Source organism: Lacerta agilis, chromosome 8 (genome assembly GCF_009819535.1).
Source record: "Lacerta agilis isolate rLacAgi1 chromosome 8, rLacAgi1.pri, whole genome shotgun sequence".
NCBI classification, from domain to species: Eukaryota; Metazoa; Chordata; class Lepidosauria; order Squamata; family Lacertidae; genus Lacerta; species Lacerta agilis.
The window spans coordinates 65,430,295-65,452,202 of record NC_046319.1 but is presented as its reverse complement, the minus strand read 5'-3'; the positions used below and the strand labels follow the sequence as shown (position 1 = coordinate 65,452,202).

Genomic DNA, 21,908 nt, shown 5'->3' with positions numbered 1-21,908 from the left:
CTCCACCTCATTATTTCCTCTGGTGCTTCCATCATGGCTTGATGAAACTATGGCTATTAATGTGTCGGTTTTCTAACTAGGATCCCCATTATTGTGCTGGACAGGATGGAATAATAATGCATTTGCCCCCTTTCCAGAGCTAGATCTCTTCTTCCACTCCACAAATTGGTTTTCCCACATGTCCGCCAGCCCCAAGCCAGTCCCAGAGCTTCAGTTCTTGTGGATATTTTTGGTTACAGTATTTTTGATCTGGATTGGAGAGAGAGCAGCAGAGAGAGCATTTAAAGTGTTCCCCACTTAACACGATTTTTGCTTATGCATACAGGGGCCCGGAATGTAACCCCTGCGTAAGTTTGGGGAACACCTGTACTTATATCTTAGTTTATCTTTAAAGATAACCTTTAAACATATGGTATATTTCTCCTTTTGTTTTACAGCAGCTTTTGCCGGGCAAAAAGTTTTGGGAGTCTGATGATTCAAGCAAAGATGGACCAAAAGGAATATTTTTGGGTGATCAATGGAGAGACAGCGCTTGGGGGACATCAGGTACCTCAAACCATCATGTAAATCATTTGGAGCAAGTTTTTCTACTCTTTTCTTTTCTCTCTTCCTCACAGCTCCTTAAAGCACTATAGTAGAAACATTTTAGAAAAGAGGTAAATAATATTCCCAAACAGTTGTACAGTACAGTTAGATATCCAAGGTTCTCCTATTTAAAATTTGTTTAATGCAGGGCTTTGCTGATCTGTCTTGTGTTTGTGGGGGATGTGGAATGGACAGTTGAGGACAGGGCTAGCTGTGGCTATGTTGGGTTGCACCTGCCTCTCTTAAGAGCTGCACATGCACCTGGTCATGAGACTCTTTGTCACTGTTTTCCCGGGTTCTGTGGAAGGGGGCAGCATGAGAGAACGAATGAAAGGTGAGTTACTGAAGAAAGATATAGGTGGGTATCCAATGGGTAATTACAAGGCAGTTCTTGTGGCTGCCATCTTCATCAGTTACCAGATGTTAGTTTGAATTCTGCAGCTCCCTCCCTCCTGTTTTCGCCTTAGTTTTAAGCTGTTCAGAGGAGGTTAGGAAGCACATTTTCTGAAGATGCACAGTAGAGTCCCTTCAATTTTGCTACTAATATATGTATAAATATAGCCATTTGTTTTTGTTGCAGATCATTCTGTTTCCCAACCAATCATGGTTCAGAGAAGACCTGGCCAGGGTTTTCATGTGAACAATGAGGTTAACTCAGTGCTGTCCCCACGATCGGAAAGCGGTGGCCTTGGAGTTAGCATGGTAGAGTATGTGCTGAGCTCATCCCCGGGGGATTCCTGTCTCAGAAAAGGAGGATTTGTAAGTATAGTGGATGATACCTGGTGTCACTGTCTCTAAATCATTATGTCTGTTCCTGTTATGTCCAATACATCATCACAGTTTTGGAACAGTTGGGAATCTATTACAGTCTAAATGCCCAAAATATGAAGCTGATACAGGATAGTTTTTTATAGGGACGGGAAAGGAGTAGAGTAGCTAGGCCCAGAAGTGAACATGTTGCTTTTTAATGATAGGCACTGACAGTTTATTCTACAGAATTAACACTGACTAACTTTTACCCTATTAAGATCAAGATTGTATGTCACAATTCTGCAGGAATGCAGGAAAAGTGCAGATTGTGGCATTAGGTGCAAAATTCAGCCTCCTGAAATTGTATATTTTGTTCTGGAAAAAGGATAGTTCTAGTTTTTATGTGCAAACAGGTTCTGAAGAAAGCTCAAAAGTCAGAGAGGCAGCTGAGTAGGGTTTCCATTATGTGTGCACAATTGCGTCCACATGAACGTGTGTTTAGGGGTGGGGATTAAGTGCATCAAAGATGCCACTGTAAATTGCACAGTAAAATAAGCAACAACAGTAAAGCTGAAACAGATTTTAGGGTGATGTCAAATGCTAATTATAAAATTTCTTGATGCAGAGGTTTGTGGGTTTTCTTTTTGTTTTTTTTTAAAAAGAAGACATTGTGAAGTGCTATATTTTATGCAGGGGCCAAGGGATGCTGAGAGTGACGACAATGACAAAGGGGACAAGAAAAATAAGGGCACATTTGATGGTGATAAATTAGGTGATTTGAAGGAAGAGGGAGATGTAATGGACAAGGCAAATGGATTGCCTGTACAAAATGGAATTGATGCTGATGCAAAAGATTTTAGGTAAGTATATACCTGTATTTGAGTCCAAAAAAGTACTGGAACTGTAATTTAGAAAGCAGTACAGCAGATTGGGGGAATTGGGTTTCACTTGGGAGCTCCTAGTTGTAATCAACATTTGTTTGGTGTTCCTTTGAGATCTGAAAAGAACACATTTTTGCACATGCAGGCCAGGCTGGGTTCTCTTTCAGCTAACCTACTTTCTTCCCATCTGAAAGCTTCTCGACATCCCATGCAATTCTGAAAAATCTCCTACCCACAGAGGTGGATTTTCAAGGGATACAGTGAGTTGAAGCAGGAGGCAGGAAAGCCCTATTCTGTCAACAGAGCTCTGTTTATGACTTAAGGCCAATGACTAATCTATGTTAAAATATGCTGCTGTGGTTGGGCACACTTTCCTATAGTTAAGAAAAGTGCAGTGACTTGATGCACAAAATAGCAAAACAAATGCAACTTTTGTTCATGAAAGCAGCTGTGAAATGTTGATGGGTTGCAGTCTCCCTGAGCAGGCCCATTTATAAATGGTAGGAAACATGTTTGGGGATGGGTAATGAGAGGAAATCCATTGGGAAGGGTACAGTTGGTGTAGTACAGTCAAGCAGAATGTGACTAGTATATATTTGAATAGGGAGAACACTTGGTGAATGTATGCACCTTCCATTCATTAGGAGCTAAATTTGTGCAGCAGGGAGCCTTTTCTATGCATGTAAACTCCCTGTGTGGTTTACACCCATGATCTAAGTAGGTGTAGAGCAGCCTGCACAAGTAGAACTGTTTTCCCTGCATGAAGCAGGCTACAGGGTAAAGGAAATGTGATACATCTGGAAGGGGTGGAGGGTGACAGTGACTGAAAAAGAGATACAGAGTCAAACCAAGGATGGGGTGAATGATTGGGGCAGGCAAAATTTAGGTGACAAAGCCCACAAACTGTGGCTGCAGAGAGGATCCTCTTCTCATCACCCCATTTCCAAGTTCAGGAAAAGGGAGAAGATTGCCATATCTGATGGGTTGGGGAGGTAAAGAATGCTCTCCAAGGTGAGTGTTGCAAACAAATTTATTGGCAGCTGTATGAGAGAGAAGGCAAGGCCTTAAAAAAAAAAAAAAAAAACCAACCCCAGAGTTTTAGATGTAGTTTAGTAGGGCAGATATTGGGGGTAAAGTGGGAAATGAGGGAACTCTTAACAGCTGTAGCAGCAGCAGTAATAGATCTACAATACAAAACAGCCAGGTGATGGTGGTGAGTTATTTGGCGTTTCAAAAAGATGAGAGGGGGAAAAAGACACAACTTTAAAAATTTCATTCTAAAACTGTCCTGCCATTGACACTGATGGTTTTTTTAAATAAATAAATAAGCATTTTACTCTGAGTAATTGTTTTGTGATGAAACAAAATAAAAAATTCCTTCCAGTAGCACTTCTGTTTCAGTGCATCTGAAGAAGTGTGCATGCACACGAAAGCTCATACCAATAACAAATTTAGTTGGTCTCTAAGGTGCTACTGGAAGGAATTTTTTTATTTTGTTTCGACTACGGCAGCCCAACACAGCTACCTACCTGTTTTGTGATGCTTTTTTCTTTTCCTTTAGTCGGACACCTGGTAACTGCCAGAACTCTGCAAATGATGTGGATCTTTTAGGGCCAAACCAGAATGGATCTGAGGGCTTAGCCCAGCTGGCTAGTACGAATGGTGCCAAGCCTGTGGAGGATTTCTCCAACATAGAGTCCCAGAGTGTTCCACTGGATCCCATGGAACATGTTGGCATGGAGCCGCTTCAGTTTGATTACTCTGGCACTCAGGTACCTGTGGATTCAGCTGCAGCAACTGTGGGCTTATTTGACTACAATTCTCAACAACAGGTAGATCTTGCATTGATTAATATGGACCCCTTTCCCCCCCACTCTGTCTCCTGCAGGACATGGGTTTGCACACACAAACCTGTGCACCTGGAATAACCTCTGTGTACCAACCATGCAACTTTTGATATGTATAAAACAGCTGGATATCCCCATCCCTTTCCCCCTCCTTTGATATTTCTAACTGCTATGGACACTTGCACTATAGATTAAGCATATAGGTTGTGCATTTCAAAGCGAGGGTCATCATAGCTGAAGAGCTTAGTCTGCTCAGTAAATCAACATAATCTTTGGTTTACTGGCTAAAGTGTAGGAGGATCTGTGTAGTGAGAGCTAATTTATAGAAGTGTTTATTTTATAAAATATTACCCTACATGTGCTTTCCACTTCATTCTATTACTGTAAGATCCTTCTGCACCCGTTAGTTGCACAGTCCTTTTGTGGCAGGAGCCACAGCTACATTCTCAGAAAAATATGCAGCTTAGCTCTTTGATGACTGCATACAGAGTTGTCAGTTGGGACGCCCCGGCCCCCGCGAAGCAGGCATTTGACTGGGGGAAAGTGAGAGAGAAATACGAGAGTAACTCTAAGCAGATTGTGACCCTCTGAGGCAACGAGGTGCTAACATAGCATTAACAGCACTGGATTGAAAATAACCTGCCAGATACATTTTGAATATTCTCTGACTAGGCTTTCATTGGATGACCTAGGCCTGGTGCCTACCACGTTTAGCCCCATTGGAGAAAAGTTCACACAACTCCAGTTGTAAAACACATCTTTAAATTTGATTTTTCAGCTGTTCCAAAGACCGAATGCACTCGCTGTTCAGCAACTGACAGCAGCACAACAACAGCAATATGCATTGGCAGCTGCTCATCAGCCGCACATAGGTAAGTCTTTCAGTCCCTTGTTTATCAGTAGATCATCAGCATTTCTCCAAGTTGCTTTCGAAACAGCATTCATTTGTTTTGAAAGGGTAATGCAAGGGGTAATATAGGAACTTGGGTTGGTGGGATTGGGGGTTGGAAAGGTTTGAGATTCCACTGTTTGTAACTCTGGCGGGGTGTGAGCATTATATTTTTGGCTCACTCATGTCTAGCAATGATGACACTCTTGCCCTCACTGAGAACATTGGTTCAGTAATGAGAGTTTTTTTAAAAAGTACTCATCTGCTCTGAGCCGGACATGAATGAGCTGCTTGCAATATTCAAACCAATTGTAGTTAAAGAATTCCATGTTTTTTCTCCTGAAAGCCCTCTTTGAATGGACCGAACAACGTGGATTAGCAGTGTCCATTATTTTGTTCTCCTAACAAAACTGGTTGAATAAATTATTTGTTACCTTGCTCTCACATTCTTTCCTTTGCACCATTAGAAAATAGATATACATGTAATTGCTTATATGGGCGTTTGGTTGAAGGGCAAACGTCCATATTTGCAATTAATAATGAGAGTCAAGAAAATTAAGTAATTTGTGGGTTTGACCCAAACACTGTATGTAAGGATAATCACTTCCACCTCCAGGGTTTACATTCCCTTTTAAATTGTGATCAGTACAATTTTCCATTATAAGAACTCCAGTGTTGCATTTTATTTATTTTACACTAGATTTTCCAAAGACCATTTAACCTATATTTTGAAAGATTTGTATGTGTTGTCATGCATATTTTGAAATGTATATGCAAGGGCATGCAGGCATCTGTTTGCTTGTTTTTTCCTTCAGTTATTTTGTTTTGCCACTTAATATTCCTTGTATTCATTGTTGGCATCCCAGAAAGGGATATGTGGATGCCTGAGAGAAAAGTTCACACCAAGAGCTTTGCCCCTAACTTCCCTACAGATGTTCTGTCCTGAAGAGGCAAGCTTCTCTGTAAACTGCACAGCTGCTTGTCTCCGAGGTGCAAACAGCTTCACAAGAAAGCATGCCTGCCTCACAGTGTGCACATATTGTGTCCCCATATGGTGCCCCCTGCTTCTTTTTGTATCCTGCCAGTGTGTGTATCCTGTCTGTTTTACGACTTCCTACTTCTCCAGTCTATTATTAATATGCCTTTGCATTGTTCTGAATTCTTCTAAGAGAATTCTCAAGAGTTGCAAAGGAAGATACACACACACACAAGTAATAAGGTTCTTGGTAGAAGTAGTTAGTGTGATGCTAGTGTGATGTTTGCTGTGACTAATTTCCAGATCTCCCTGGAATAATTTTTGTTTTTATGAAGTGGTTTTCATCTTTTCAATTTCACGGCGTTCCAGAGCTGACACAAAAATCTAGGAAGCTTTCAACGTCTTACAGCTGAACGTGAAAATTTGTATATTTTTCATGCTCTCATCTGATTAAAGAAACCTTGGTCAGTAAATTGTATCTTCTTCAAATTGATCTGCAGATGAGAAAAACAACAACATTGTTCTAATGTGGCCTTCCACAACCTGGTGCCCTCTAAATATTTTGAGCTATCATCAAAATCATCCCTGACAATTAGCCATGCTGGCTGGAGCTAATGAGATTTGAAGCTGCGGTAACATCTGTAGGGCACCAGGTTGGGTGATACTGTTCTAAACATGCTTTGTTTTTGAATGATGTACACATGTATTACAACAGGCATTCTCTTACAAAAGAGGAAGGGCATGACTCCTCCAAGACATCACTTGCCACCTTCAGTTCATGCCCACCAGTTAATCATGGCTACCTTTTTAGTCAATGGAAATTAATAGACTTAAGAGATGGCAACCCTGATTGCTTGTTTTCTGAGTGAAGCTTCTGACTTTTACAGCTCAAATTTTAGACCCGTGTCTTTTTCCATGATAGATAAGTCGGCTCAATCTCCAAGACACGCACACACACACGCAGTCTGTCTCTCACACACACTCACGTTTTGGTAGGGTTGCAGTTCTAGTCAAGTTTGTTTTTACTGACAGGTATGTTTTCAGCAGGTTTAGCTCCTGCTGCCTTTGTGCCCAATCCGTACATCATCAGCGCTGCTCCTCCAGGAACGGACCCCTATGCGGCAGGGCTTGCCGCAGCTGCAACGTTAGGTGAGATGCTTACTGAGATGTATGGTTATTTTTTTTTAAATATCTATAATGCTGTAAGTTGGGGGAGTTTCCTGCTCATGAGTGGAAAGTTTTTACACCTTGCAGTAAAGCACTGGATGAGAAAGCATAAAACTGAATCCAAAGAGATTTTGCTTCTGCAGCACAAGTAGCAACATGAGAACAACGGTAGAACTGACCTGTTATAGCACCAACCTATCATAGCACTGTTTTTTCTTCTGCTCGTGGTTGTTTGGCTCAATTTTTGCTACTGAACACCGTGTCAAAACTGACCCTGTGAATTGGGTCTCATGTAGGTCTTACTTGCATGCAAGGGCTCTCTTGCGTTCGAGCATCTTCACAGCTTAAGCAGCTGAAACCATAGCAAGCTTAAGATAATAAAGGGAAGTTATACAAGGCTTGGACAGCTGGGGTTAACGCTCTCTCTCCCTACCCCTCCCCACCCCTTTACTGTATACTATTGCACTTCTGTGGGAAGGAAATATCCCATTTCAAAATGAAATATCAGATGGATGTCCAGCGGATATGCAATATTGTTTAAAGCATAAGTTAGATTGTATGGGTTCATCAATATTCCCTTGAGAAATTGGTCTGGGAGATGAGAAACTATAGCAGGATTGCCATGGTAGAGGGGATTTTTTAAATAAAAGGCTTCTGATGACATTTTCGTAACCACGTTATAAATATTGGGGCCGCGGGGCTATTTTATTTGTTATACAGGCCTCTCCCCACTTAAGCAGAGGTTATGTTCTGGGCCTCCGCATGCATAACTGAAATGAAGTGGGGAGCATCCTCTAAAAAACCTCCAATCACCGGGTTTTTTCCCTGCTCTCCTACTCTCCCCAACCCAGGCCAAAATATCTGGAGTTGAAGCTCTGGGGCTGGCCAGAGACTGGAGGGTGCATGGGAAAGTGGCCTATGCTGCTGCACTACCCTGAGTGCCAGCTGTTAGGCGGGAGGCTAAGCAGCTGAACCTGAATTGGAAATAGAAAGAGGGAGCACATGATTCACCCCACCTTTTTCCTGCCCCATTCTGAGGCAGCAACATTTGGGAGGCCATTTCCATAATTTTTGGAAAGTGGAGGTGTGAAAGCATAGCACTTCTCACATGGCTCTGCCCTAAAATGTGTTTAATTACAGGAAATTTCATGGAACATGCCAAGGACCTGGTTACTTGAGCACCACCATGGGATGTTGTTGTTGTTGTTGTCTAGAGTAACTATGACATAGGCCCATCCCATTATCTCAGGTCCTATTGATCTTTTTTTCAATTGGCCTACTCATGTCTAGCAATGATGACACACTTGCCCTCACTGAGAACATTGGTTCTATAATGAGAGCTTTTTGTAAGTACTCATTTGCTCTGAGCCAGACATGAATTTTCGCCTATTTGCAATATTAAAACTATTTTAAGGAGATGCATACTTTTATCTTGAAGCCCTCCTTGAATAGATGCTGGTGGTGGTTGATAAACGCTGCTCATTCTTTTCTTCCCTTCCCTTCTAGTAATACATATGTTACTAGAGAAGCATGGAATCGGAGTTAGGGGGAAGTGGCAGTATAATGGCAATGCAATCTGGTTCCCACCTTTTAGAGTTGGTGGTATGGGTTGTAAATGTGTGACATGCTGATCTATCATCTTCTGACGATGAGAATTTTGTGCTGTCGTCATGGCCACGTGGGATATTTTGTGTGAATGCCTAGAGTGGTGGCTTTGGTTATTTGGAGCCTGGATCCAAACTCCTGCTCAGCCATGAATCTTCAGCTTGTGTGTTAGTGTGGTGTAGTAGCTAGAGCAGGAATGCGGAACCCGTGGCCCTCCTTAACTGTTGTTGGACTACAACTCCCATCATCCCTATCCAGTGGCCATGTCAGCTGGGGCTGATGGGAGTTGTAGTCAAACAGCACCTTTAGGACCACAGGCTATTCAACTCTGGGACAGAGTGTTGAACTTCAGCTAGGCAGGCTTGGGTTCAAATTCCTACCAAAATGGAAGAGCCTTGGGTCCAGGATAAAAGAGGATGTAGAACTATTCATATACCCTTGAACTCCTTGTAAGACAGATGACATAAGCATGTAATGAATGTGTGCAGTAAGTTCAAAAGTGTGCTTTCAGCTTCTGTCTACTGATCCCTTTTCTTTTTTTGGCCAGGAAAAACCAAATTATCAACTCCCTCAGTCAATGCAAGCTAGTTACTTCAGTAAATTCAAATTACATTTTTTGCTCCAGCATACACACAAACATTGATTCGATACTCTGCACAGCTGGTAACAACAGCTCACTTAATTAGAGGCTGTTAACACCCCGGTCAAACACACAGGTAATCTGAAAAAAGCATTAGCAATTCATTTATCTAGCCACAGATGGGGGTGGGAGGAGTTTGATTAAAATCTAGGTGATATTAAATCATGGTTTAAATTGCCATGGGAAAAGTACTGATCTTTTATTCATTTAATTAAAATCAAGCTTTCCATCTAAACTTCATACACTTCCTAAACAAAAGTTGCTTGACATAACCTGGTCTTATGGATCAAGTAGGGGCTTTTGTTTGCATTATCCAGGCAAATGTTAACTGTATAACAAAAAAATAAATGTTTTTCACTGTTTTAGCAAATGGCACGTTAAACATTGCCTGTTTAATAAGCCTTTATTCACAACTTGTGTCAAATATTAGTGTGGTAGCTAGATGCTAATTACTCCATGGAGACACTCTTATTTCAAAACATAGATTTTAGTTTATGAATATTTATGTCTGTCTAGAAGCCAAACAATAACACGAATGTGTTTATTTCTCTTCTCTTGGAAAAGCACTGTTTTTGTTTTTAAACTACATCATGGGTAGTTAGAGGTTGTAATATAAGAAAATAGGATCACCTAGATTAAACAGGCTTAGTGAATTGTCTTGGATAGGTACAGGGTGTCCTTTTCTGAAGTCATATTCTGGATCCCAGTTTCTGTGATGACTGACTAGTCCCTGACCTCCAATATCAAACTGATGTACATAAGAACAGAAGAAGAGCCTGCTGGATCAGGCCAGTGGCCCATCTAATCCAGCATCCTGTTATTACTACGGCAGACCATATGCCTGTGGCAAACAGGCAAGAAGGATTCGAGCATAGGAGCGTTCTCCCTCCTGTGGTGTTCAGCAACTGGTATTCAGAAGCATTGCTACCTCCTAACTGGAAGGCAGATTATAGCCCTCATGGCAGGAAGCCATTGACAGCCTTCTCCCCCACAAATCTGTCAAATCGCCTTTTAAAGCCATCTAGGTGGGTGGCCACCAGTGCCTCCTGGGTGAGTGAGTTCCATAGTATGTGGTGTGTGAGGAAATACTTACCGTATTTTTCACTCCATATGGCGCACCGGACCATAGGGCACACCTAGTTTTTAGAGGAGGAAACAAGAAAAAATATTTTTCTGGTTTTCCTCCTCTAAAAGCCCTGTTTTTTTGAGGATCAGCTAAACGTTTTGCAGCTTTTTTTGCAAAGGGAAAAGCCCTGGTTTTTTGAGGATCAGCTAAAAGTTTTGCAGCTTTTTTGCAAAGGGGGGAAAACAAAGAGGAAAAGCCCCATTTTTATGGGGTTCAACTCACATTTCTGCAGCTTCTTAAGGAAAGGGAGCCTTTTCTACAATTTCCAGACAGATAATCTAATCAACCAGTCACATGTCGCTGGGGAAACAAACGACCTCCCTCTGCAGCACATTCAACAATGGAGGCCTGGGCAAGGGGGCGGGGCTGAAAGGGAGCTGGGACTCTTAGCTCTCTCCCGATCTCTTGCTACTCAGCTGCTCAGTGGGGTCCTTTCAACACCCCCTTTTCTCTTTGTAAAATAAAAAGCATGATCCTCTTTTGGCCCCATGGCAATTCAGCTCCAGGGACCACCATTTGCTCCATAAGACGCACAGATATTTCCCCATACTTTTTAGGAGGAAAAAAGTGAGTCTTATGGAGCGAAAAATACGGTAGTTGTATCTGTCCTGAGTCTTCAGCTTTTTTGGATGTCCAGGAGTTCTTGTATTATCAGAGAAGAAGGAAAACTTTCCCCTATCCACTCGCTCATGCTGTACATAATTTTATAAACTTCTATCATGTTACTTCTTACCTTTCCCCCAAAATGTAAGATGTTCCAAATGCTGGCGAATTGTTCCATCTCCATAATTTTGGCTGCCCTTTTCTGATCCTTTTTCAACTTGACAGTATCCATTTTGAAGTGAGGTGACCAGAACCGTACACAGTATTCCAAATGAGGTTGCACCATAGATTTGTGTAACGGTGTTATGATATTTTTATTTTCAGTTCCTTTCTTGAATTTCCTATCATGGAATTTGCCTTTTTCAAGGCACACCAGGTCGGCATCTCTCTTGAGCTGTCTACTGTGACCCCAAGGTTTCGTTCCTGATCAGTCACTGCCAGTTCAGACACCATGAAATTAAGATTGGGGGGGGGGGGGCTGAATGCATTACTTTACACTTGTTCACTTTATTTTGCATTTGTCATTTTACCACCCATTCACTCAGTTTGGAGAGGTCCTTTGAGAGCTCTTTTCAATCTCTCTTTGTTTTAACAACAATTACAAAATAGGATCAGCAAACTTGGCCACCTCATTCCTCACTCTTAACTCTAGATTGTTTATGAAAAAGTTAAAAAGGACAGGTACCAATATCAGTCCCTTGAGGACTCATTTTTGACATCTCTCCATTCAGAGAACTATCCATTTAATAATAATAATAATAATAATAATAATAATAATAATAATAATAATAATTTATTTATACCCCACCCATCTGGTTGGTTTCCCACTCTTTATTCATTCTGTTTGCTTCCTGCAACTTAACCAATTCCTGATCCACAAGAGAATGTCTCCTTTTATTCCTTGACTGCTAAGCTAACTCAGGAGTCCTTGGTGAGTTACTTTGTCAGAAGCTATTTGAAAGTCCAGCTATTGTTTATCAGCCAGATCACCTCTATATCTATATGCATGTTGACACTCTGTAAATATATATTTTCTTTTCCTGTGATTTCTTGTTAACAAGGGAAAAGACATTTAGCTCAATTTGTTTAGTATTGAGCGCTGTGTTTGACAGAGGGTCATTCTTTATAGTTTTAAGTCATAAGTGTAGCCTTCACTTCTAACACATTGAGTCAAACTAGGCATAACATTAAATGTGTGAATGCATTTAATGTGTATTTTACTTCAGGTGTCTAAAATAACAGCCACATTTGGGGGGGGTTAACCCTCCCCCCAATGCTACAGTCCCAGCAAAAATCCCATTGGGAAGAGCTATAATTGATCTCCTGAAAAAAGGGGGGGGCTAGTTTTTGGCTGGACCATGGCATGGCCGTTGGCCTTTTGTCGACAACCTTACAATCCTTCTCCTCACTGTTGCCATTGGGGGGGGGGTAGTCCTAAAAAACAAGTAAGGAAATGATTCCTTTCCACAGCTATTACTTTAGATGCTTTCAAAAAAGACACATTAAGGACATCCATACACTTTACACCATGTCTAGTTCAGCCCTTAGTACTGTGTTTAGATTTCATTTCCCAGACTATTCTAATTAAATGAACATGAGGTGGTTATGTTTTTAAAAATGAATGAATGAATGAATGAATACCAAATTTTACTTGAAAAGATTTATTATTATTTTTTGGTCTCTTGTTGCCCTTAAAGAAAACATCAGGGACTTGTCAGTTTTTCAGTACCTGCAATGTAGCATGTTTATAAATAAGCAGATGCTGAAATGTTACTGGGCAGCAGTTTGGACAAGCAATAGCTACCGAATGATACAAAGCTGTGCCACACAGCACCTTTTCAAAGGCTGAATTGGGAACCAAGCCAGGCTAAACAGCAGCATTGGAGGGTGGTGGGGAGCAAAGACCTTTCCAGTGAAATGGTTGAGAGAAGAAATAACAATACAAGTACAGCATGGGGCGCTTCAGGTTTTTAAAGATTAAAGAAGGCTGCTGCTGAAAAGTGCTCACTTGCTGGCTGAACAAACTGTAGAAAAATGGCATAAATTGACAAAATGCCCTTGACCATGAAAAGGATGAGAAACAAATGGGACTTGTACGATGGTGAGCTGGCCAAATGTCAGCAACAGAAAAAGGCGTGAATGGCTAGAAAAACCTGCAATTTTTTTTCTCTGTATGAAAACGACACACACACACAAACAAACACACACATTCATATATATACACACTCCAGCTTTTATTCATGCATCTCAAAGAGAGGTAATGCCAGTAAGGCATTGTAAATATTTGCACCAATAAGACAATCCTGTTTGTTAGAAGGTTTAAAGGCTTGGTAGGAAAAGTATATACATTACTTCTGAGTAAACATACAGTGATCTGAAAAGCTGTATGATCTAGAATAGTTTCGCTAGGTCCAAATTAGAACTTTTCAATTGGATGAATGGGAAGCACAAGGATCTTAGGTGGAATACTTTTATCTGAGCAGGTGTCAAAGGTGGATGATGTTCTTAAAGACTTGCAGTGCTCTTTCTGCCGAAAGTGGCAGACCATTGCAAATGGAGGCTATAGCTATGCTATTTCACCACCCCCTACTCCCACCATGGAGGAGTAAGCAAAACTGGGGCAACTCTTCACGGCTCTTTTTCTGTTAATGAATTAGGCAAAAGCACCGGCAGGATATAAGGTCCGTCCTCTGTTGATATTTTAGGTCCTGCAGTTGTCCCTCATCAGTACTACGGAGTGGCTCCCTGGGGAGTGTATCCTGCCAGTCTCTTCCAACAGCAAGCCGCTGCTGCCGCTGCTGCAACAAATTCCTCAAATCAGCAGACTGCTCAGCAGACGCAGCAAGGACAGCAACAGGTGAGCACCAGTCTGATTTGCATCAGCCATTAATTGGCGTGGATCTGCAGCCTTTTTTCAGGCACAGCTCTTTTTTAAAAAAAAAACAACAACACATGAGCCTTTCTTGCTGCAGGAAGGGCTGAAAAGAGGAAGCAGAATTGTTGCCTAAGGATTAAAGTGCTAAAGCTGTCCCTGCTCCCTTTACATATTTCCTAGTTCATCTGCATAACTTGGGGCCAGTCAAGAAGATGGTAGATTCTCCGTGATGTGTTTTGTTAAACCAGCAACGGGGAACCTGTGGCCATCCAGGCACTGTTGGACCATGGCTACGATCATCCTTAACCACTGGCTATGCTTGTTGGGGGTAGAGATGAACTGGGAGTCGCAATAATACCTAGAGGGTCACACGTTCCCCGTTCCTGTCTTAAGCCCTTATTAGATGCTCCAAAAGTATTGGGTGACTTTGTGGTGTTTTGAGAGGCACAGTTGTTGGCTGCTGGGTAGATCATCTTTAGCGACTCATGGAGTTCTGATTTCCAGGCTCCGAAGAATCAAGGGGCAAAGGGGCCTTCTGAGGCACCTAGATATTACAATGCAGTTGTGTTTATTTCATTAACGTGGCTGCTCCATTCAAACAAACTATAGAGGATGAGGAGTTCATCTTTTTTGACATCAAGGGGAGCATGCAAATGAGTGGAATTTAAATTATGTCCCCTCTCCATACCTTGCTGGGCTCCATTGCTTCAGGCATTTCCCCGCTGCAATCTGTCTCACTTCCTGTACTGAAGTTGAGCTGGTCAAAAAGTGCTTGAAGCAATGCATCCCATTGTGGAAAGGATGAGGAGCCAAGATAATGGTTTCACTTCCCAAACCTTGCATGCTATATTTCATGTAAAAAAAGAAAAAGAAATTGACTCCCCCGCTAGCTTTTTATGTGAACAGGGCAGAAGCACAAATAAATATACACGGTTGCCCTTTCATGCCTAGTTTACCTTCGAGAGGATTTAAAGGCTCTTCATCTGAGCACAGACTTGAAAAAACTGTGAACGCTTCCTCAAGGGAAGAGATGAAATCTTTGAGGTGGAGGTGGCAGCAGAGGTTGTGTGCTGACAGTTCGTAAACCCTCAAGACTTGAGTATGTCAATAAGTGGGTTTAAAATTGCAAAACGTAGATTATGGTTACTTTTTAACAAAAACTTCTCAAGATCGATTTAGCAAATCAGAATCCATTTTTTTCTGAACTTGTTACAAGAGAGTACTGCAGAGCCAGTGTGTTGTAGCTGTTAACAGTGTTGCACTTAGTCTGTGGAGACACATTCACATCACAGCTCAACCTTGAAGCTCACTTGGGTGACCTTGGGCCAGTTGCAGTCTCTCAGTGTAGCCTACCTCACAGGGTTGTTAAGATAAGAAAGCATGTGAGAGAGGAGGGGAGGAGATTAATTATAGGAGGAGCTTCTTGGAGGGAAATATGTAATATGAAAGCAATAATAAACAAACATTCTGAAAGTTGCTCATTAATCAGGGTTTAACAATAATGGTCCTGGTATTAGGAACAGAAGGCATAAAGGACCTGGTAGGGTTGTCTCAGGCATTTGGGGTTGGTTGGTGCCTGCTGTGCTAGTGTAGCATCAACGTGATAGGTTACTGAAAGCTGGCAGATAGAATGTTTGTATGTGTATTTGTGCATAGTAATGGAGAAGAGCACCTTTTTTTTGTTTGCCACCACAGTTGTCCTCAAAGGTCCGGCAGTGATGACACTCTTGCCCTCACTGAGAACGCTGTTCGGTAATGAGAATCTTGCTTTGTACTCAGGTGTGCTGAGCTGGACCGTCTTAAACAGAAAGCAGCAACAATGTTAAAAGTTGCCAGTTTCTTCCTTTGCTCATTGAAAATGCATCTGTCCCTGTTTGATATATCCAAGACAAGAGTGCATATTTAGGAATATATTTTTATAGCATGAGAAGGCAATAAATTCCATAGCCATTGCAAGACCTCCCTCGGTAAAACTGAAGTAAAATGCAATAAGTTTATTGCTATTCATTGCCAAAGGAAGTTCAGGCTATATTTTAAATTAGATCTGCTTCCAGAAGTTTGTAGAATTGTGGGCTTCGGTCTGTTGATTGTCGATTGGTCGAAAGTCCACACATTTTGGCAGTGCTTGGTAGCCAGTGTTGGTTTTTTTCTAGTAACCAATGAGGCTGCTTTTTAACTTCCTGCTCTATGGCAGCAAAGTGAGTGTCTTCTTTTTTGTACTTGGTACCCTACAAAGTTTTTTTTTTACTGGGGATTATTATTGAAGAGTGTGTGTGTTTGCAGTCCCCTCCAACCTATGACGCTGATGTAGCATGGCAGCACAGAATGCAGACTGGAGCTATTTTGAAAGTGGCACCCTCTTGTTTTTCTGTGCTGTCATTGGAATGTATGAAACCTTTGGTGTATACTAGACGAGGCTTTTCCTGTTGCTTGCCATAATCAAATTTGCAGTAGCCACTGGCAGTCATATTCCCAGACCACTGTGGCTAACCAACTATAAGGATTGCATAACTCGATTTGCTTTCTGTGCCTTAGGTTCTCCGTGGAGGAGCCAGCCAGCGCCCTTTGACACCAAATCAAAACCAACAGGGCCAGCAAACTGACTCATTAGTGGCTGCAGCAGCAGTGAATTCGGCTCTTGCTTTTGGGCAGGGGCTGGCAGCAGGAATGCCAGGTAGGAGCAACAGATCTTCTTAAGCTTTAAAAAGAGCCTAGAATTTTTTTCCGGGGCGGCAGACAGTAGGCACATTGGGGGCATTGCGTTTAATACACAGTAGAGGGGAGTGTTATGTAAAGTCTCTAATATGATGAACTGACCTGTTTTTGTAGGTTATCCAGTGCTGGCTCCTGCAGCTTACTATGACCAAACAGGTACTCTTGTGGTGAATACAGGGGCTAGGAATGGCCTAGGAGCTCCAGTACGACTAGTTGCCCCTGCTCCTGTCATCATCAGTTCCTCAGCAGCACAAGCAGGTAAGTCTCCCTATAATAGTTTGGGATAGCAGTGATTTCCTGTAGTTCCGTATGTCTGTGATTGATACAGTCAGGGTATTAGAAATCCAGTGAAGCAATGGCCCTCTATAGAATTCAAATTATATTGAATATTGAAGGTGGCTAAAATAAAATAGTATAGAATTATAGAGTTGGAACATCTAGTCCAGTTACCTACAATGCAGGAATCTTTTGCCCAATGTGGGGCTCAAACCTACGAGCTTGAGATTAAGAGGCTCATGCTTTACCGACTGAGCCGTTTCTCTTCTTTCCACAACATTTGGCCCCATCCTAGGGCCCAGCCACAGCAGAAAATGTTGCAGCTGTGATTTGACTACCTTCACAAATGTGAAGTGAAGAGTATGGGCAATATTTCTAGACATGATAAATGAATGTACATAAGAGAGGAAGGAAAAGGTGAAGCCTTGACTTAACCTTAAGTGCTGCCCAGGATCCTAGTGTAAAAGCAGCTGAACCACTTTGTGAGGAGCGCCATCAAATGCTGCATCCATCATCCATGTGATGAGTGGTCAGTTGTATACACAGTCTAATACAATTACATTTAATTTTAGAATAAGGGATGTCTCAGAACAAGGGCAGTAATTTTATGGAATGCTGACAAAAAGACAGTTGGGAGGTTTAAAATCCTTTCATTACATCCAAAGCTTATTTAAGACCAGTACAATAAAGGCTTACATAAAATGTATACTGCTACAAATCGGAAATGGCAAAACACAAAGCAAGTACCTGAAAATGTTGGTGTGATTGAAAAGCCAGAGATGGTAATAGGCACGAATGTTTCCTGTAAAGCAGCCTTCAACAACCTGGTGCTCTGCAGATGTTTTGGAAACATGGCCCACTTCCAATGGGATCAAAGAGGATTGTAGTCCAAAACATCTGGAGGGGGGCACCTGGTTTAGTAAGACCACCAGAGGTGAAAAGAGCACAAACCAGCAAACTCTGTACCTTGACCATAAATCAAGCCAAGATGCATTAGCCAATTGCTAATGAGAGAAAAGCTAATAATAGGGTTTTTTATATGCATTAGGAAAACTGCCAGAGAAGCAGCAGGACCATTAGACAGATGAAGTGGTTTGCCAGGGGAATAGCAGGCAACCTAGATGAATTCTTAGCATCAGAATTTGCAGCAGAGTTCAGAAATGCATGCACCTGAGCCATTTTTTCCTTCCTGAAGTAAACTTGAAGGAAAACAGAGAGAAAAGAGTACATCAGGACTCCTGGCAAGAAGTGAATGCATGTTAATAGTCTATGGCAGTAGACCAGGACTCCTGGCAGGAGGGGGGCAGGGTCCAGGTCTACCATTCATAGTCAGTGGGCTTCTGGCAGGACTTCCCCCCAAGCCTGGCCCATGCATTGTTGGTAGCAACTAAGGCAGGGATGGTGATTGTGGTGCCTTCCAGATATTTGACCACAACTCTTATCAGCCCTAGCCAGCATGACCAACGGTTGGGGGTCATGGGAGTTTGTAGTTCAGAACATGTGTGGAGGGCAACAAGATGGTGAAGGCTGCCATAAGCCAAGGTAACAAAAATAAAATTCCAACATTTTAAAAATTTCTGTATCTTGGGATTTTTTTTTTAACGTTTTACCTCAAATTGAAGTTAAAAGCACTTCACTTGTGCCTTCAGAGATCTGCTTCTTAGCATGCTAAAGAGTAAGAGCTGTTTATGCTCAGAGCAGCCCAGCAGCACTGCCTCCAGCCTGGGATGGAGCAAGCTCCGAACTGATAACAAAGGAAAGGAGGCAACACAACTGCTTTCCTCTGTGGAGGCTGATTGAAAAGAGACGAGGTCAGAGCAGTAAATCCATGCGGAGATGTTGCAGTCAGCCTTTTCTAACTTCAGGCTTATGGGAACCTTTAATTTGTTACGTTTGCGCTTTGTGGCACACCTGGGAATTGCTGACCTAGGTGCTAGGTGGAAATGGTTGCTGACCTGTTTTGTGGAGTAAATGTAAAAAGGAGTGCACTATAAGCAGGTTTCCCAAATTGCGTTTTGTTTTGTTTTTAAAAAAACTTTTTTCTTTCTTTTTGGTAGCAGTAGCAGCTGCTGCTGCTTCAGCAAATGGTGCTGCTGGCGGTCTAGGAGGAACGACCAATGGACCATTTCGCCCTCTAGGGACTCAACAGCCGCAGCCACAGCAGCAGCCCACCAGCAACCTGGCATCCAGCTCCTTCTATGGCAACAACTCCCTAACAAGCAATTCCCAGAGCAGCTCGCTCTTTTCTCAGGGCTCTGCCCAGCCTGCCAACACTTCCCTTGGCTTTGGGAGCAGCAGTTCTCTTGGTGCTACACTGGGGTCTGCGCTGGGAGGCTTTGGAACAGCAGGTAGGAGTTCTGGTTGTCTTGAAGGGGAGGGCTGTGTGTGATGGGCGAGAACAAGCAAATCAGTTCTGAAGAAATTTAACAGTCGTGCCCTTGATATACCCAGTAGCAGAAATTGCCTGTAGATTGTGTCTGATGGTTTCAGTTGCCACATGCATTACGTATTTACCAAGGAATGTTTTCTTTCTCTGCCCTTTCTCCTAAAGAGCTTAGGGGTGCTGGTCCATATGGTCCTCCTCGTTTTCTCTAAATAGCTGTCCTGCAATAACTTGCTCAGGACCCTCCAGTAAGTCTTATTGCCAAATGGGGATTTGGAGCCAGCCCTCCTCCATCTTATTCCCAGCATTATTCCCACTGTTTCGTACAGCTCTCCACTAAATGTACAGTGTAAAATGTGGAGCAGGAGAGAGCTATTCATCCTGGGCATTCCGTTAACTATAGGGAGTTCTTAAATGTCACGTTCAAATATCTCCATATTTCCTCTGTTTGTACTTCTCCTAGGCCCAGGTGTATTACCTCTCCTTGTTAATATCCATATCCTCCCTTTCCCAATTGTTCAATGCCCCAATCGGATTTATCCTCTCATTTCTTCCTTTTGCAGTTGCAAACTCTAATACAGGCAGTGGCTCTCGCCGAGACTCTCTAACGGGCAGCAGTGACCTGTACAAGAGGACATCTAGCAACCTGACTCCTATTGGGCACAGTTTTTATAATGGCCTTGGGTTTTCCTCTTCTCCGGGACCTGTTGGCATGCCTTTGCCTAATCAAGGACCTGGCCATTCTCAGACTCCACCACCACCCTTATCTTCCCATGGATCTTCTTCAAGTTTAAACCTTGGTAAGGGGGTATTACTGCTGTTGCTCTGGGGTGGAAATAGGGACGTCTGTCTTCATGCTTCTGAGAGACAGTTTGGGAAAATCATATCTCTGCTTAGAAGATAGGCCAAGAACAAGCTATGTATGAACTTTTTGTTTCCACATGTCTCTTCGCTCTGAGATGTAGTTAAACCAGAAAGCCTCTGATTTAACCAGCTTCCTATTTTGTCCCAACTAGGAAACTATGATTACCAGCTTTGGAAGAAGGCAGGTTATTAAAGCACAGTTTGAAGTTGGTTTAATATTTGACCTTATTCCAAGAGACTGGTAATCGTGATTTCCAAGGTCAGATGAAACAGGGAAACTGATTGGTTAGAGGCTTCCTGGTTTAATCATGGCACATAGTGAAGGGGCTGTGTTTGTGGGCAAAAGACTTAGGCATCAATTGTGGCCCATTGTTTGGGTAAAGCACTGCTTAACTGTCAGGGAACCGTCATAGACCAGTGGGGTGATGCAGGGGCTGTCAAAGGACACCGAGCCCCAGCACTGCGAGGACAGTGGGACAGCATCTGGTGGGAACAAAAGGCAGGAGGGAAGCCTGGAGGGGAGAGGGCTGGGGGATGTTTCAGAGCTCAGGCACTCACCCAGCCAAACTAGCAAGGAGGGAGCAACGGCGTTTGTCGCCCCACTTACGTAGAGGGGTGAAACACAATGAGGGAAGGAGGAGACAGGGGGTGTACAAGTTCCTTTGCTGGGGGCGCTCCAGGAAAGTGCCACTTCCAGAATCTGAGAGTGACTAAGATGGACATGAACTTTTGAGCTCTGCACTGTAAATACTTGCACAATAAACCTGTAAATAGATGGACCAGAGTCCAGCGTGTTTACTCGTGAGAAACCACTACAGAAACCTCACATTAACCATTGTGGTTGCCTATTTGGCTTGCACACTAATAGCCTAATCTCCCTGTTACAAGTTATGGAAAACATTCAAATTTTTGAAAAGTTTCAATAGATTTTCTGATAACTTTATCCTCCAAGAAATCCAGAATTAAAATTTAAACCTGCCATCCATGTTGCATGACATGATAAAATAAACAGGCTGTAAGAAGCAGCACATTTCTCTCTCCCCCCCCCCCCCGGCAACAAATGTTAGATGCATTTCTTGGTATTTTGCCATCATTTCATGCCCTCCTTGTTGTGGAGAAACTTCTGTGAGTTATTTACAACAACACACACACATGGTATGTTCCAAATGTCTTGCACTTAATCTACTGTAAGGGAAATAATCTGGATTTACATGAATGACAGAGGAAGTGCCATCTGTGTATTTGGGGTGTGTGTGTGTGTGTGTGTGTGTGTGTGTGTGTGTTTCTATATAAGTTAATCCTTAAAACAGAAGCATAGGAAAGCACCTTATACTGAGTCAGACCATTGGTCAATCTAGCTCAGTGTTGTCTACACTGACTGGCAGTGGTTCTCTAAAATTTCAGGCAGGAGTCTTTCCTAGCCTTACCACTCACAAATTGATTGCGCTATATTGCCTTATTCACGTGTTTCTAATCATGCTGAAGGCTGAAATATGTTCTGCCACATGTCAGTGCAGCTAACACTAAGGAATAGTGTCCCATTATAATGGGTTTCATTAAGCTTTCCACCCTTGCATTTTTTAAAAGCAAAAATGTGACAGACACCAGGCAGGAGGTCATAGGTGTATCTTAAACCCATTCTTCAAGATGTAAGGAGGCAACAAGAATGAGACACAGCGACCCCTGTCACTGGCACTTCCACCTTCTCTTTCACAGATAAGAGAAG

General features: G+C 42.4%; 1 protein-coding gene and 3 non-coding genes across 15 annotated transcripts in view; all 4 read left to right on the top strand.

The window, feature by feature from the left end:
* The window catches only part of PUM1 (pumilio RNA binding family member 1), a 48,812-nt gene that overhangs the window by 17,015 nt on the left and 9,889 nt on the right, over window positions 1-21,908 (top strand). For 5 of the 12 annotated variants that reach the window (XM_033157999.1, XM_033158001.1, XM_033157997.1 and 2 more), the window contains 11 exons: window positions 438-546; window positions 1,166-1,344; window positions 2,029-2,195; window positions 3,778-4,048; window positions 4,842-4,935; window positions 6,961-7,077; window positions 13,775-13,926; window positions 16,480-16,618; window positions 16,774-16,917; window positions 18,993-19,283; window positions 19,882-20,118. In XM_033157999.1, coding sequence (XP_033013890.1) covers window positions 438-546; window positions 1,166-1,344; window positions 2,029-2,195; window positions 3,778-4,048; window positions 4,842-4,935; window positions 6,961-7,077; window positions 13,775-13,926; window positions 16,480-16,618; window positions 16,774-16,917; window positions 18,993-19,283; window positions 19,882-20,118 — 1,900 coding nt within the window. The remainder of the gene's footprint in view (window positions 1-437; window positions 547-1,165; window positions 1,345-2,028; window positions 2,196-3,777; window positions 4,049-4,841; window positions 4,936-6,960; window positions 7,078-13,774; window positions 13,927-16,479; window positions 16,619-16,773; window positions 16,918-18,992; window positions 19,284-19,881; window positions 20,119-21,908) is intronic. The other 7 variants (XM_033158009.1, XM_033158000.1, XM_033158008.1 and 4 more) reach the window with 3 other exon arrangements.
* Window positions 5,140-5,229, top strand: LOC117052537. Its single transcript, XR_004427277.1, has one exon. It is a non-coding gene; the product is annotated as a small nucleolar RNA SNORD103/SNORD85 (small nucleolar RNA).
* On the top strand, window positions 8,381-8,468 carry LOC117052535. The gene has a single exon (XR_004427275.1). It is a non-coding gene; the product is annotated as a small nucleolar RNA SNORD103/SNORD85 (small nucleolar RNA).
* On the top strand, window positions 15,653-15,738 carry LOC117052536. Its single transcript, XR_004427276.1, has one exon. It is a non-coding gene; the product is annotated as a small nucleolar RNA SNORD103/SNORD85 (small nucleolar RNA).